The following is a 16,347-nucleotide window of genomic DNA, read 5'->3' as shown; positions in this document are numbered from 1 at the left end:
AGTTTAGCTTTTAAGAACATACCCACCACGTGTTGGAAGTAGATGAAAAATGCTGGACAAACAGAAATAAAGGTGTATGTTTGGGTTTTTATAGTGAACGCTGAAATGCGAAGTGAATATTTTCGTTTAGCTGAAGGAACCTGTTGGTTAGAGATTTTATACAATCGGGAGCCGATACGTAAAACAACATTCATTGCCGCTGCCGATTCTAGCAAAAACAATAAATTTTATTTTTGCATTTAATGCTAGATTCATGAGTGCTTTATAACAGATTAGGATTATCGGACAAATGTAAAGGTGTTAGTAACATATTATTATTATTATTATTATTATTATTATTATTATTATTATTATTATTATTATTATAATAGATTGTCGTGGTTCAATTGTAGAAAAGGGACTAATAGAACATCTTAAGTATTTCGTTCGGTAAATTTCTTGTTCTAAAATAAAATTATAATTTACTTTTTAAAATCTTGAAAGTCGACATTTAATTTTAATCGTTATTTTGTGTTTTGTCTTACGCTAGAAGTATTTTAATTTTTAAAAACATTTGTTTTGTATTTTTTGTTTTTCTTTTTTTCTTTTGATAGTGTTTTTTTATTTTTAGATGGGGAGGGTGTATGAAAAACTATATTTTTTTGTATAAAAAGTTTTTTGGTTAAAATGCGCTGGTTGACCTACTGAAGACTTGCTCTTATAACGTTGCTTTTTAAGGTTTATTGAGTTTGTTCCAGGTGTATTCAGGTCTATTGTGAACGAATATCACACTCATAAATCTCGATGACAAGAACTGTTTACAATAGTAACACTTTGAATATCCCGATGTTTACTCTAATAGTTTTCGCTGGCTGCCATTATTTTTCAACTTTCGTTCACGACGATAAAAAATCGTTACTGAGCATGCGCAGTAAATGTTGAGGGTTATATGAACAATTGGTTGTTATCTATAACATTTTGGAACCAATTTGCACCTGTAGCATTTTCTTTCAAAAGTGTTTTAGTCCATTTTTCCAACTTTATACAACAAAAAAGCACTACACATTTATAATCATTAAAACTTATTTTATCTAATTACTTAAAAAAATTCATTATTTTTTATATTTCTGCAGAAAAATTAAAAAAAAAACTCATTTTTATTAATATTTGCTGTTTTTTTTGTACAAGCTTTAAATATTTAGCTACACAATGTTTTTTTTTGTTTTTCGTGAATGCATGTAAAAAAAGGATACCAATACTGTAGATTTATGCGACGCGATAGACATATCACAAGGAAGAAATAATTAGCCAACAATTTCTGTGCAAACATGGTGTTTTATCAACGAGCGTAGTGTAACCTGTATGCAAAAGAACCGTATTCGTCCCGGGAGAACAAACGTTTGTGGAGGTGCACGAACTACACGGTAGTGCTCTAAAACAAACAAACAAAAAGGAAATATTGCGGCTACATTTTCAGTGATTCAACAGGGAAATTCATTTCGCGCGTGTCAGCTTTGAAGGTGGTGAAGTTTACTAATAACTTCCTTAGCAATTTATGAAACCACCAGACGATCCGAGAAAATCTGAACATATCTCACCCCTGCTCAGTAGATTAGCGGTCCTTCTGCTCGGAGGTCTGCGAGCACTGGCTGCAGAATCAGTAGCTTACAAGAGGCGATGGAATAGCGGTTGAGATTGTGAAAATTAACTAACACAGTTATTGTCCTCTTTACCAGAAATAATCCGAGATTAAAATCAAGGACTTACTCATGGATGTTTCCTCCGTTTTGGTCTAGTCTTACTAAATCAAAGTGGGTTTATTTCGCTGACAATACAGGCTGAGTAGTGATGTCGTTTGTCGACATGTTAGTTAGATTCAAGGTCAAATCTTGTGGACAGTTCAGGAAAAAATACACGAATAAAAAACACAGATAATTAATTATCGGTTTACGATTTTAATTGGCTGGAATAATAATTTTAGGTGGTTAATTCCCACCAACTCAAGAGGGATCGTAATTGAATTCGTCGTCAATCTCACAGTTGACAAGACAATTTAAATAGCGTTTAGTTACGCCCCATAATACGGCAACTAAAAATAACGTCAAATTCCCGCCAAAGTTACAATACCTGTCTTCTAGCGGAAGTTATAATATCAATCTATCAGGAATTCCGTTTTATCCGTGTTATTTCTGACAAGGTAGACGAAACGCTGATTGCCCGACGGAAAAATAAGCAGGGGCCGGATCCTAACTAAATTTGGTTATTTGGCTGAATTGAGCATGTTTCAAAAAGAAGTTTGTCGTTGCGTTGACGGGTCAGAGGACAAAAGAAATGAAGCAACGCTACTTCTGTTGATAAAAATATATACTCCCGGAATCTGTAATCTGCAGCAATTACTGGAAAGCCTACAGCAACCTGAACCGTCATTATACACATTACAGTTTGAATAATTCACAGAATTTTGTTGATGGGTAGAACGCTAGTATTTGTTGAAAAAAATCATATAACTGAGAGTAGCTAACCTGAAGTGAGGTTGCGAAAAAAATACAATCTTCTTCGCGACCTTCTTCTCAGGTCTTTTAACCACAGTAACATAAAAATAAAGGAATGAAGTAACTCTTAACAAAGGAGGAAGGTTTTTATAACAATTACCTTACTCATTAGTATAAATAACAACGAGGCTATTGTTCTTGACTGTTGGAAGAGCATCCTCACCTCCGGCAGCCACACCCAGGTAAGCTATGTATTATTCACTACATATTAACACTCAGAATATTGACCGGTTGTGTCTCGATATAAAACAGTGGTTGAAGCGACTTGGCATTCGAGCAGAATATATGCAGCATTGCAGCAGTGCTTCTTGGCCATATATATATTTATCAGGAGCGAGACTGACAAGACAAAATTGCTTCATAAGCTTTTTGTTTAAGCTGGGTTACTGTACAGGCACAAGGCGGAACTAGAGGAGAAACAAGAATAACCCTAACTATTTTTGTTAATAAAAAATAAATAAATAAGCAGTTCTTGCCAGCGAGATTTATAAGTGTGATATTCGTTCGAAACACCGAAATACACATGAAACAAACTCAATAAACCGTAAAACGCAACATTGTAACGGTAAGTCTTCAGGTGGTCAACCAGCGCACTTGAACCTAGCAGTTGACGAACCTTTATCATTCCTCTTTTACTGTTGGCGTCTGTCCTGCAGTCAACTGGAAATATTCCCAGCTTACCCCATTTCCTTAACAGAAAAAAAGAGTAACAAAAAAAAAGAATCGGAAGCTTCTTAACCGGGTAGATTTAGCGTATTTAGTACCAATTTATATATTACATTTTAGGAAATGAACGACGGTTAAAAAAAATGATAGAAAAATGGTTCACCTATTGCATTTGTCTACGCCATCGATATCTCGTTTCGCCGCCCACTTCTTCACTTTGTTTAGTTTACCATGCCAAATAGCCCGGTGCAATTTCCCCAGATCGAAGTCGTCTACAACGTAGAAAGGATCATATCCCTCATCATTTTTGATATACCACGAGGTCGAAATTTCCTCACTTCTGACATTCGAAGTTTCATCATTTTTGACAATCGAAGATGTCAAAAGTTGCTCATTTTGCTGTTTCTTGCCTTCATCTTGAGACGAACTTCGATTTCCAAGGCACGCAAACATCGTAGTGTGTGTGTGTGTGTGCGTGAGAGAGAGAGAGAGAGAGAGAGAGAGAGAGAGAGAGAGAGAGAGAGAGAGAGGGAATGTTGTGTAAACAGTAACACACAATAGACCGTATAAATATGGAGAATATTTGATGATGACGTAATAATGTAAGTTCTGATTGTCGTCACATGATACGATCCGAACCAATCTCCTTTGTGCTCTTATCAGTCGAGAATTGTTGCTGAAGTGTGGTTTAATTAAATCGCAGAAGTTCTACATTCCCAAGCTTTATTTTCTCTTTGAGGAGGAATTAATTTATTGTTACCTGCCTGAGACACCACTACCGGGGAATGTTGAGATCCTGCTTAAGCAGGTTTTTGTAGGTCAGGAACCTTTAAGTTTGTCTTTACCCAGCTTGCCGTAGAGAAGCACTTTGGAGATGCATTCCGCATCCATCCCACTGACATGTCCCAAACCTCGCAGTCGTCTTTTGGAGAGTATTGCGTGCATGGTGCACATGCTGGCTCGTCCATTTATCTCAGTGTTGGGGATCCTATCCGTCCACTTAATCTGCAGAATCCGACGAAGGAACCTTATGTGAAAGCTGTTCAGTTTCATTTCATGCCTTACATAGTTGGTTCATGTTACCATAGAAAGGGGTGCTTAGCACGCAAGCTTGGGCGACACGTAGTCTGATATTCTCAGTTAGCCTTCAGTTTTTCCACATTCGCTGACTTTCTTTTGACATCTCCTACTGCCTTAGATATCCTGATCTCCGAATCGATGGTGAATTGACTGTTGATCTCCGAGGATGAAGAATGCAGATCCCAAATAGATGAAACCCATGACAACGTCCAGGCTGTACAGATCGATGGAGACTTTTGCAGGTGTCTGTGCTCCTTGGGCCACTAAATTTTTCTTCTCCAAGCTAATAGTCAATCCCAAGAGGTATGAGAGAAGCGGTTGACAAGCTGCTGAAGTCCGTCTTCGGTGTGCGATGTGTGACGTGCTCCTTCTGAGGTTAGCTTTGTTATCCGATCGTAATGAGTTAATTTCAGAAAGAAAAAAAATAATTTCCTCAGGTTGCGTGGAAGGACGCAAGAAGCTACGCGCCAGCCCGTATTTTGTTGACTTCCTCTGAAAAAAGAGCATTTTAAATGGGGGTAACCATTATCTGCTCTCCTCGACTTAAAATACAGCCTCTAGGCTTGTGGTTGTATAAAATAGATGTCAGATAAATGAATGGATGTATTTAGCAATTAGCTGTTCTATCGCTGTAAGAAATGGTAGGTCAGAGAAATTGCAGCATATATTTTAACATGAAAAGACAATCAATTCAACATGTACATATATATTCTTTTTTGTGTTTATCTTTTTATTTTATATATAATGAGCAGAATCAAAGAACGAATAGGTAATATATACTAATTTCCAAAGATGATAATATATATATATATATATATATATATATATATATATATATATAAATTCATAAGTCTTTCTACTCTCTTTCCCTTTTCCTTTCTCTTTTTCTGTATATGTATATATATATATATATATATATATATATATATATATATATATATATATATATATGTCTCGCATACCAAACTCTCAGTAAAAAAAAAGAGAAACACAAGTTTACAACAGAAGTAATTTACGGAGTTGTGCCCCTTTCATCGTCATCTCTTTTATGTTTTTTATGATAGAACAAGAGAGAATACTCCTGTTGATTTTTCCTTTTGTTCATTTTGTTTGTTTGTTTGTTTGTTTTTCTGTCGCGCGATTTATTTTATCAAACTCTTTTTTCTGAGTTTTCGTCATTTAATAGTTCTCTTAAAGTGATCCGAAATATCTTTATAACTGACAAATGAAAGGAGTAAAAGAGAAACCGACGCTGATTGACACCAAGTATGTTTTCCTTCATATTTCTTATTTCTTTGTTTTTATCAGCGAAATTGTTTAGACGTGTTTTCTCCTTGGAATCTGTTCTGCAACTAATTTGCGTTTGAATTCTTAACAGTTAAATTTCTTCTGAAGGGACGTTGATTATATTTTTCTGTATTTTAAGTGTATCAGCGTTTTTTTTCTTGTCGCTGCCGCCGTCGTTGTCATCGTGCTGGTTCATTTGGTCGTTTTAATTCCTTCGCATCTCGGAATTTTAACAATTTTGTTAATACGCTATTGACATATCCTCATATCGCCACACCCTCACACATTGAAAAATAAAGAAGAAAAATGATGAATTTTTCTTTTACTCCAGTCTCTGGAGTCCAAAATCTTTCACTCGATCTAGTGTTTAGTTTTTGTTGACCACTCTTGGGAGTTCTCAATTTCTCCGAATCGCTTTCCTGGCATCTAGATAGGCAGTCTGCTACATGGTTCTCCTTTCCTTTCACGTAGTTTATCTTCAAATTATATTCTTGTAGACTGTAACTGTCTGTTCCTCATTCTGTTCAAGAAAACTATAGGGTTATGATCGTTATGTACTTGAGTAGGACTTTTTCCTGCCGTTATGTAAATTTCGAAATTTGATACTGGCAGCTAATGTCACTTTTTCTATTGTTGAATAGGCTTTTTGATATTTATTTAGTTTCTTGGAGAAATAACTGACGGGTCGCAATTGTTCATTTTGGTTATATTGAGATAATACCCCGCCGATTCCATTTTCGCTAGCATCCGTGTGTAGACTAAATGGTTTCTCGGAGTCTGGTTCGTTATTCAACATGTCTTTTATCATCTCAAAAGATTCCTGACATTTCGGTGTCCATTGGAATCTTTTTCCCTTTTTTTTAAATATTCGTCAATCCCAGAGAAATTTCAACAGAATTTTTTATAATATCTCGCCATTCCTAAGAATCTTTGGACTCCCTTTACGTTTCTTGGCCTTGGCTATTCCTTTATGTTTTTTACTTTAACTTCGCTAGGACTAACGTGTCCATATCCTACGATGTGCCCCAAATTCACTCTTCTCCAGGTTGATATTTAAGTTTGCTTCCTCCAACCGATTAAAAATTTGTCTTATACTCTTCAAATGTGCTTCCCACGCTTCATTATAGATGATAATGTCATTTATATAAACACTAACATTTGGGATGCCTGTTAAACACTTATTCATTAGACCCATAAAGGTGGCTTGGGAATTTCTCATCCCAAATGGCATCATATTATAATGATATATTCCATCCGGAACTACAAATGCGGATTTAAGTTTAGCTTGTTCTGTCAGAGGAACCGACCAGTATCTTTTCAGAAGATCGCACTTGATAATAAATTTCGCCTTTCCAATTTGATCTATACAATCCTCTATTCGTGGGATTGGATAGGAGTCTTCTTTGGTGGCGTCCTTCAGTAGGTGTATCAGAAAGCGGCCATTAAAAATGGTGATAAGAACTTTAATAATTCAACTTACTATCTTTCGAAGCTTATAACTACTTGAAAAATGTAATTAAAACCCTATTTTTTCAATTAAAGGAGCAAAGCCCAAATTAAAAAAAAATAACCGGTTTAATAGCAAATTATGCAATATTTCTTTTTCCAAATCGGTTTTCTTTAAAAAAGATTTAAAGAAAATCAACGTATTTAGACTTGCTTCGATAAATATATGTATATAGAAATGCCAAAATATCACTTACCTATAAAAAATACTATTAAATGGGTATTTCCATTCTTCATTGTTAAGAATTTATCCATATTTATATTTTAAATTCCATGTATTTTCAAATAAAAGGATTTTTTAAAGCGAAGGTCGTAGAAAATCGCATTTTCGTAACGTGTCTTGCGCAATAAGCTTAAAGGCTGCTCCTGCTACTTGGAATTTATCAAATATGAATTCATCAAAGGGACATAATTAATGTCTCTTTTTTATTGCGTGCTGTTAAGCAAAATTAGCATTTTTGGTCCTCCGTAGTTTAAAACACACACACACACACACACACACACACACACACACACACACACACACACACACACACACACACACACACACACACACACACACACATTCATTTATAAGTTTTTCCCCTAAAATAAAAAATCCAGTTGACCGATTTTTTAAAATTCTCTTAATGGATTTTACGAGTTTTTGATTTATACATTTTAATACTTCTTTATCGGCTGAATTTTTTTTTTAATATCTAAAAAAAGAAAACATTGAATAAAATAAAAAAAAATTGCCGTCAGCGTCCGGTATTTACTTGATGATATAAGCATAACATGAGCTTTCATTTAAAAAAAAAATCAATATGGTTTTCGGAAAAACTTTGGACTTTACAGGTAAATTTGCAAATAACTATTCTTTTTTTGTTTTAAATTTGAATATTTTATTTATTGATCTTTTATTTTCAATTTGTGATACATAAAACCTTGGTAGATAAATTAATTATATAAATTTAAATAGACATTTTAAAATGGGATATTTAACAAAACATTAAAATATTATATTCGGTTTATTGGAAAGAACATAACATTTCACATTGACCCTGAAAATATCGTAAAAATTGAATCAATAGAAAAATTTTGATAGATTTTTAAAGTTTAAAAATTGAAAAATATCAAACTCGTAAAATTCAATTGATTTCATTACATAAAAAATGGCTGCCTGAACGCACGCAGGCACTTGTAAAGACTGTTTTTTACAAAATAAAAAATAATATTTCTATTATTTTTTAAATAACTTAAATAGTTTATTTTGGAAGTAGATTCCATAAAGAAAATAAACAACCCACTTTAAAAAGAGAAATTACGAGTTTTTTTAAATATTTTATTCGCAGTTTTCTGTTAGGGGTGTCAAAAATTCCCCCCAAATTCTGGTACACCTAATCCTTCAGTTTTCTGTAATCTGTGCAGAATCGAACAGATCCGTCTGGTTTGTCCACCAATACGCAAGGAGATGCCCACGGGCTTTGGCTGGGTTCGATTATTCTGTTTTCCAACATATATTCGATTTCCCTGCGTATTACCTCCCCTTTTTTCTGGGGTTCACTCGATATGGGTGTTGCTTAATGAGTTGATCTTTGTATAATTCGAAGTCGTGAAATATGGCATTTGTTCTTCTAGGAACATCCGAGAATATTCCTGGGAATTGTGGTGTCAAATCTAAGGGAGATACTCAGCATAAACTTAATAAATATATTTTGCAAGATATAATTTGGGACGCTGAAATAATAAGTAGAACAATGAAAGAATGTTAAATGAAAAAAAAATAAATGAAAATTACACGATTACTGTAGCCGAGTTCCGGAAATTGCTGAAGCAATTTACGAAAAGGAAACAAGTTAGCGAAGTTAATGAACGAACTTAAAAATATAACCATGTTAAGTAACAAAATAAACTTATTATTTACGTACACAAAACAAAAGTAAACAGCCTGTTACAATGAAACTATGTTAATTAATCAACACCAAAAATTAAATAAACTTGTTAATTAATCAAGAAGTTGTTGTCCAATTAGCCACAGAAAAATGCTTCCCTTATTTAAGAGTACCCCCTCCCCCAAAAAAAACCCGAACACTTTATCTTGTGCAGAATCTTTGAACGTTGTTGTTTTTTCCTACTTTGATCATAGACAGAAATGACTGATTACCTAAAATAAAAAAAGCAAATTTCTTATTTTTTAATTTTTTTTATTTTCGTTTAGAAACATGGATTGACAGACAGTTTAAATACTTGAAAATCTTAAAAAAGTTGTTGGAATTTTTTTTGTACCAATAATGGTGCACCCCCCTGTTTACATTTATTATTTTTTATCTAGTTCTTGTATTCGATTTTTTGTATTCTGTATCTTTTTTTATTCTTAGTTTCGTACATTTTGGGTCTGTACTAAACTCCCTTTAATTTGGAGAAAAGGGAAATGCTAGCTCCGTGATGACATCACGAGACCAGTGCGAGATTCGCCCTCTTTTGAAATTCCGCCGACGTGGAGATTGGACGTTCGTTTCATTGCCCGGCGCTGAAAATGGAATTTTGACGAGCCTCCTTCAAAGAAGAAAACCTGGCAAGAACACCCCGGATATGCGACGAGGCATACTTCTGAAAACTATCTACGTGACTATGGTTTTGCAGGTATTTTTGAAGGAGTGTAGTTATTTAAAAAAAAGACCTTATTTTACGTGACAAGGAATTTTGGAACCTCCTACGAAGAAGAAAACCCGACAAGAATACTCGGATATGCGACGCGGCCATACTTCTGAAATCCATCTGCGTGTCTACAGTTTGCACGCAAATGAAGGAGAGAAAATTCTAAAAGGACTTTAAATAAAAAAAAAAAGAAAAAGACGTGCCTGACTGGCTTTCAATTTGTAAGTACGCTCCTAAAATTTACTACATAAGAGAGTGTGATTAGACACTACTATTTTGAATCTTATTATTGTATTCGTTCATGGATACGACATCTTCATTATGAGAACCAATGTTATTTTTTTCATTATATGTTACTTTGGCGTTTTTTGAATTTAATGCCGCAAAGGGAAAAATTTGCAACTAATTTTATTGTGAATAAAATTTCTTCTTCGTTTCAAAGCAAGACCTTTATATTTTATTCTTTAACCCCCTCTTTTGTTTCATGCTGTCATTTTTTTCAGGTTAGTTACTTTAGTGTCGAATTTATCTGGAAGCAAGATAAAATTCCGACATTTTGCAAATTTCTCCCTTCTATGTAAAAGTAGTTTGGAAAATTTCTGCTTTTATTTAAATGCATTTTGCAAATTGTTTTCCCCTCTTAAATACAATTTGCAAATTTTGTATTCCCTTTTTCGGAACACTTGGAAAATAAAGTATATTCCTTTTTTCATCGAGATACGTTTTAATTCTCTTTAAATGCACTTGGCAAATTTTGTCCCCGTATTAAATGCATTTTGCAAATTATTTTCCCCTATTAAATACATTTAGCGAATTTTTGTTCCCTTTTTTGGAATACTTTGAAAATTAAGTGTACCCTTTTCCAATCGAGATACGTCTTAATTCTTTTTCTTTCAAGTTAGGATTTAATTTAACCTCTTGAAATTTCTGTTACCTCCGCTACCTGACACTATCAACTTGTCTCTTAGATTTGTTCGCCTACTGTGAATTTCCTCCGTTATTTAAAGGCATTTTCCAAATTTATTTTCCCTTATTTAGAAACATTTTGTAAGTTTACTGCTTTTATTTGAAGGCATTTTAGCAAATTCATGTCCCTTATTTCAGAATACTTTTCAAATTAAGTTAGTGTTCGCTTTGTACGATACGATACACGTACTTTACCCTTTACTATGTCGAGACCCGTTTTATTCTCATTCTGTCAATGCGTTGCGTAGCTAGGGTTAAGTACACTCATATCACTAGACCACTTGTTGACTCTTTCTGTAACCTCACCGCACCATACGTTTGTATTTAGGGCCGGCCCGTATAGATTTTTCAACTACTAAATTCCCTTCCCACTTAAGATGTACCTTGGTGTGTATCTCAACGCCCCCCTAAAACATGCGACGACTACTATGTCCTGAGTTTAGAAAACGTGTCATGTAATTTTGTGTGTTTCGAACATTCGACATTCGCTTAACAAAAATTCCCGAATTTAACATACTACGCCTGTACAGGGGCTGGAATGTTATATTTAGTTTATTATTGAATTTAGCATTTTTATGTACGTCTAATGTCTTTATTTATATCTGTCTAATATATTTTACGTACGCCTAGCGCACAATTTTTCATATATTTTCTTAATAAAAAGATTAAGCAATACGTATATACTTTCCGTTTTCTCCGCTTTAGAATTGAAGTTGTAACTTTCGTAACCCTCTTTCGAAATAAGATAAAAATGGAATGTAATAAGTCTTCAGACGTACCTCTCCACTGTACTGTATATCGATACTGTATGGCTGACTGGGATAGCTTCCGTACATTCATATCTGACATTCTATGTTTAAAAACGATGTGTCAGACCTGACCGAATGGTTAATTTTAGGCATAGACCGATTCATACCATCCAAAAAATTCCAACAAAAATCTAACAGCCAGCCATGGTTCTCCCCTGAATGTGCTGCTGCCATCGCGCACATAAATCACTTTTTCCATAGCTACCAACGTAATAGATGCACTGAGACTAAAGCTGCTTTCAGGACTGCCAGCAACAACTGTAAAAGAGTAATAAAACATGCAAGAGAGCTATATGCTCAGTCTGTTAAATACAAAGTAGCTGAGCAGCGGCTTGGTTCCCACCAGTTCTGGCAAATAGCAAACAGGATCTTGAACAGAAGCGTGCATTCTATCCTAACTATCATCAATGGACCTAAGGTCATCTCGTCAGCATCAGACAAGGCCAGACTATTTGTCAAGAACTTTGCAGCTAATTCTACCCTATGCGACAATGACCATCAACTCCCTGTATTTCCTCCTATAACAGACAACACGCTATGCAACATACAAATATATGTGCGTGAGGTCGCCAAGCTAATCAAGAACCTTGATTCCAGTAAAGCAACTGACCCTGACGGCATTTCATTTATAGTGCTGAAAAAGCTCCAACCAGAACTTGCTCCCATACTTACAAAACTGTTTAAGCGTTGCCTTAAGGAGAAGTGCTTTCCAACACCCTGGAAAACCTCATCAGTATGCCCTGTATTTAAGAATTCAGGTGAAAAGTCATCTCCCTCTCAGTATAGACCAATAAGTCTCCTGTGTGTCATGAGTAAGTTGTTGGAATCCATATTAAATAAAGAAGTAGTCAACCACCTCAACAGAAACGACCTTCTTAGTGACATGCAATATGGCTTCCGCTCTGCCATATCTACAGCAGATGTGCTAATGGTTATATCACATAGGATTAGTGAATCTCTTGACAAAGGTTTCCTTTCTAGGGCAATTACTCTTGACATATCGTAGGCCTTCGATAAGGTATGGCATAAGGGCCTACTTCACAAGATTTCCAGCTACGGTATTACTGGAAATGTTTTCTCAATCATTAAATCATTTCTCTCTGATAGGTTCATGAGAGTAGTGGTTGATGGGCAGAAATCAGAGGCCCACAGTATTAATGCTGGAGTCCCCCAGGGGTCCATCCTATGCCCAACTCTCTTCCTGATCTACATCAATGATCTCCCAAAACACATACTTAAATCATTCGTTGACATCTATGCTGATGACACGACCATCTATGGATACAAATCGAAGATCTTGAGCACGTGGTACAATGGGGAAGAGGTGGCTGGTCACTTTTAATGCATCCAAAACCAAGCTTCTATCTTTACATCATCAACGCTCTGATCCCCATCTGGCATCAATTGAAATGGATGGCTCTCGTCTTGGGAAGGCTCCATGTTTTGACAAGATTCTGGGTTTGATCTTTACTCCTGATATGAAATGGAACACATACATCAAATCTGTTGCCAGGGACGCTGGGAAAATGGTGAGATCCTTTTACTGCTCCAGAAGATATCTCACTACTGATGCAATTCTCTATCTGTATAAAAGCCAAGTACGTCCAAGGATGGAGTACTACTGCCACATCTGGCCAGGAGCCGCTAAAAGCAGCCTATCCTGCCTTGACAGAGTACAAAATAGACTTTGTGGTTTAGTGGGAGATGCCCTTTTCTCTTCCCTGCAACCTCTCTCCCACAGAAGAGACGTTGCGAGCCTGTCTTTGTTTTATCGTTATTTCTATGGCAGGTGCTCGTCTGAGCTCCAATCCCTCGTTCCCCCACGCCAATCTTTCACGAGAAACACCTGTCTGGCTGAAACTACTGTCAATAATTTTCCTCACTCTTTATCTGTGCCTTAATCCAAACGTAGATTCCATGAGCAAAGCTTCTTTCTTAGAACTGAACGCCAGTGGAGCTCTCTGCCACTTGCCTGTTACCTACCTGACTACAACTTGGACGTCTTCAAGTCCAACATAAACAAACTCTTGACAAACTGCCCCCTTAAGTAAGACACTCTATCAAAACCCCCAATACTAATGATTACTACAATACTATCTCGTTGATTACTGTACACGCAATAACCCTTATTTCTGAGTGGCCTTCAGGCCTTGATAAGTGGTGACCCCCCTGTACAATATATATATATATATATATATATATAATTTACATTTTACTTGCATTAGTTGAATTTCCACGGGTATTACGATTTACGTTGGGAGAAACTATAGCATTTTCTGTCCCTAGTCAGCGAATAAGAAATCCTGCTAGACTGAAGTAATTTTATTTTTCGTCCTAGTCCAGCGTGTTCGATATTTTTTGGAAGCTGGATTTTTCCCACTTTAAGAAACGACTTTTATCTAACTATACCCTCGAGGGAGCCTAGTAAATAGAGACGCTGTGTCCGAAACCGGTGTTAGTTATATGTTCGTATTTTTCCCCAATATATATATATAAAAAGGGAATGAGTATATACCCGATCTCAATTTGTAATGAACACGTGCGTTCTCTCACGTATACTAAATGTCTCTGGGTTGTGAATTAACCGGACAATATTATTACAGATATTGTACTATACTTTGAAGTCTACTTTACCTAAAACTTGTTGAATTCGCATGTGTGCGATTACTTTCGTATTATATTGTAAAAAAGGATTTCTTATACGTTGAAGATATTTATGATTTTCAATAGCGAGTCCATATCCATTTCGGACTGTGTTATTCTAGAATTTGTGAAAATACAAGTTCCCTTTTTCTTTGCCTTAGCCCGTATTTGCATTTGGTTATTTGGATTCTTTCGAAGATACACATGTGACATGGTGGCATGTACCCTCCCCCGACGTAGTTGTATATTTAACCTCTCTTCCCACTTTTTTCCTAGGTTACATTTTAGTGAGGATATTGATATAAAAGTGTTAAACGTTATTCACTTTCTAGTCTATTAACTTCCATATAGAAGTTTGCATTTTAAATACACTTAATTTTAATTTTGAGTCATAGTGACACTTTTAATTTGTCACTGGGGATTGTATCCCTTGATATTTTCACGGCTCAATATGCTGTATTGGTCTTGTTTTGTTTGTCCTATGAGGAAGGAATTTTATGCAAATACCTTTGTAACCTTTGTGTGTGCATTTATTTTGTGTATAATATTTGAACGCCTATTTTTTGTATTTGTTTGAATTTATTCCATATTTAAAAAAACAAAACAAAAACAAACTCTGCACAATGTTGGTCACTCGTTCTTCCGGATTCCTTGTAAGAAAACGAAATTTTTATTTAGGGAAGATTATTGTTGTCTTAGAATTGTTGCGGTTGCAGAGGGAATTACCTAAGCCTTATTTTATGACAATGAAGGCCGATGTTGATGAATGGTTAGCATCGGTGGATAATATAATTGAGTTTTTGGGTGATCGTTCCTTACGTGGGGACGTGGACTGTTCGCTTGTAGAAGTGGATGCTGTTAATGTTGTAGTGCTCTCGTCCCAGGTTCGATTCATTCTTTCGAGGTTGGCAGATGGTGTGGAGTGTGATTCCTTGTGTAACCCTGTGATATTCGAAACCCCTAGGGAGATGTTTGGCGAGTTACCGACAACTAAGCCCGAATGTCCAGACTCTGAAAACTGTTTGCTGAGTGCTGGCAAGTTTGGCTTTGAAAATGTTGCATCACGGTCTGAAGGCAGTGTTGCAAGTGCCACTTCAGAGGATCTGCGTAGTTAGGCGCTGAAGCTTGATTTTTCTGGCGGGCAGTTTGCCAGTAATATTTAAAAAAAATGTATTGGGAGTGAGATTCCCAGGCATCATGAATGATACCACTCGTGTCCACGACTTGTTAAGCGTGGGCATGAATATTGTGAAATTTATGGAGGGATTTCCATGGGATGTTGGAATTGTTTTACTCTCTAAAAATGTGAGTTCGAAAACTCACATATGTAGTTATTCCCTGCAACCTTTTCAGAATAATGAAGAACTTAATCATGATGAGGAGATATTACTCGGGTCATGAAGTTCTGACAATAGCCAGTGGTCAAAGGACAGGAGTCTATCCTGTGTGAAAGTGCAAGCTTTGTGCACTTCTTTAAGTGCTAATGTTAGCACTGGGAGAGAAATTCTCCATCATTGATATAGGACAGAAAGCACTATATCCACCTGTGAAGGTGTAAAAACCAAGAGGAGAATGGTTTTTGAAGAGTCAACTCAAGTTGGACTGGGGCGTCCAGATTCAGGTTGAGTGTAACTCGATAAAGAATCCCATGAGGGATCTTGTCGAATTTGCTGACTACATGGTGTGTAGTTCAGCTTCTCTGAGTTCCTACGAATGTAGGATATGTTGTGCAGAGATCACTTGCAGAACCTTCATTCTATGAAGTTGCTCCTTTAAGTAAGACATTTCCTACTTTGGAGTCACATGCAAGTGTTATTGTTTTTAAATGTATTGTGAAGATCTGCCTTGACGTAGCTTACTATAGTATTGCAAGAGCTATCGAAGTCAAGCTCGATTTGTCCTGAGGTGTTTCTGAGGCGCTCAGAACCATCTTATACTAAGTTAGTACAATGGGGTAAGGAGTGGCTGGTTACTTTTAATGCATCTAAAACCAAGCTTCTCTCTTTACATCATCAACATTCTGACCCACATCTGGCATCAATTGAAATGAATGGCTCTCGTCTTCAGGAGGCCTCAAGTTTTGACAAGCTTCTTGGCTTGACCATTGCTCCTGATCTTAAATGGAACACGTACATCAAATCTGTTGCCAAGGCCGCTGGAAAAATGGTGGGATCTTTCTATCGATCCTGTAGATATCTCACTGCTGATGCTATTCTCTA

At 36.0% G+C, this 16,347-nt stretch overlaps 1 protein-coding gene across 3 annotated transcripts in view; it reads right to left on the bottom strand.

The window, feature by feature from the left end:
• LOC145241470 (uncharacterized) overlaps nt 1–3,747 on the bottom strand; it is a 353,227-nt gene extending 349,480 nt beyond the window's left edge. The window contains exon 1 of one of the 3 annotated variants that reach the window (XM_080104454.1): nt 3,361–3,747. In XM_080104454.1, coding sequence (XP_079960580.1) covers nt 3,361–3,650 — 290 coding nt within the window. In that variant the 5' untranslated portion in view covers nt 3,651–3,747. The remainder of the gene's footprint in view (nt 1–3,360) is intronic. The other 2 variants (XM_080104452.1, XM_080104455.1) reach the window with 2 other exon arrangements.
• Nucleotides 3,748–16,347: the final 12,600 nt, after the last annotated feature.

Source organism: Euprymna scolopes, chromosome 20 (genome assembly GCF_053919585.1).
Source record: "Euprymna scolopes isolate OS-2025 chromosome 20, ASM5391958v1, whole genome shotgun sequence".
NCBI lineage: Eukaryota > Metazoa > Mollusca > Cephalopoda > Sepiida > Sepiolidae > Euprymna > Euprymna scolopes.
The sequence above is the reverse complement of the archived record's forward strand: the minus strand, read 5'-3'. Positions and strand labels throughout refer to the sequence as shown.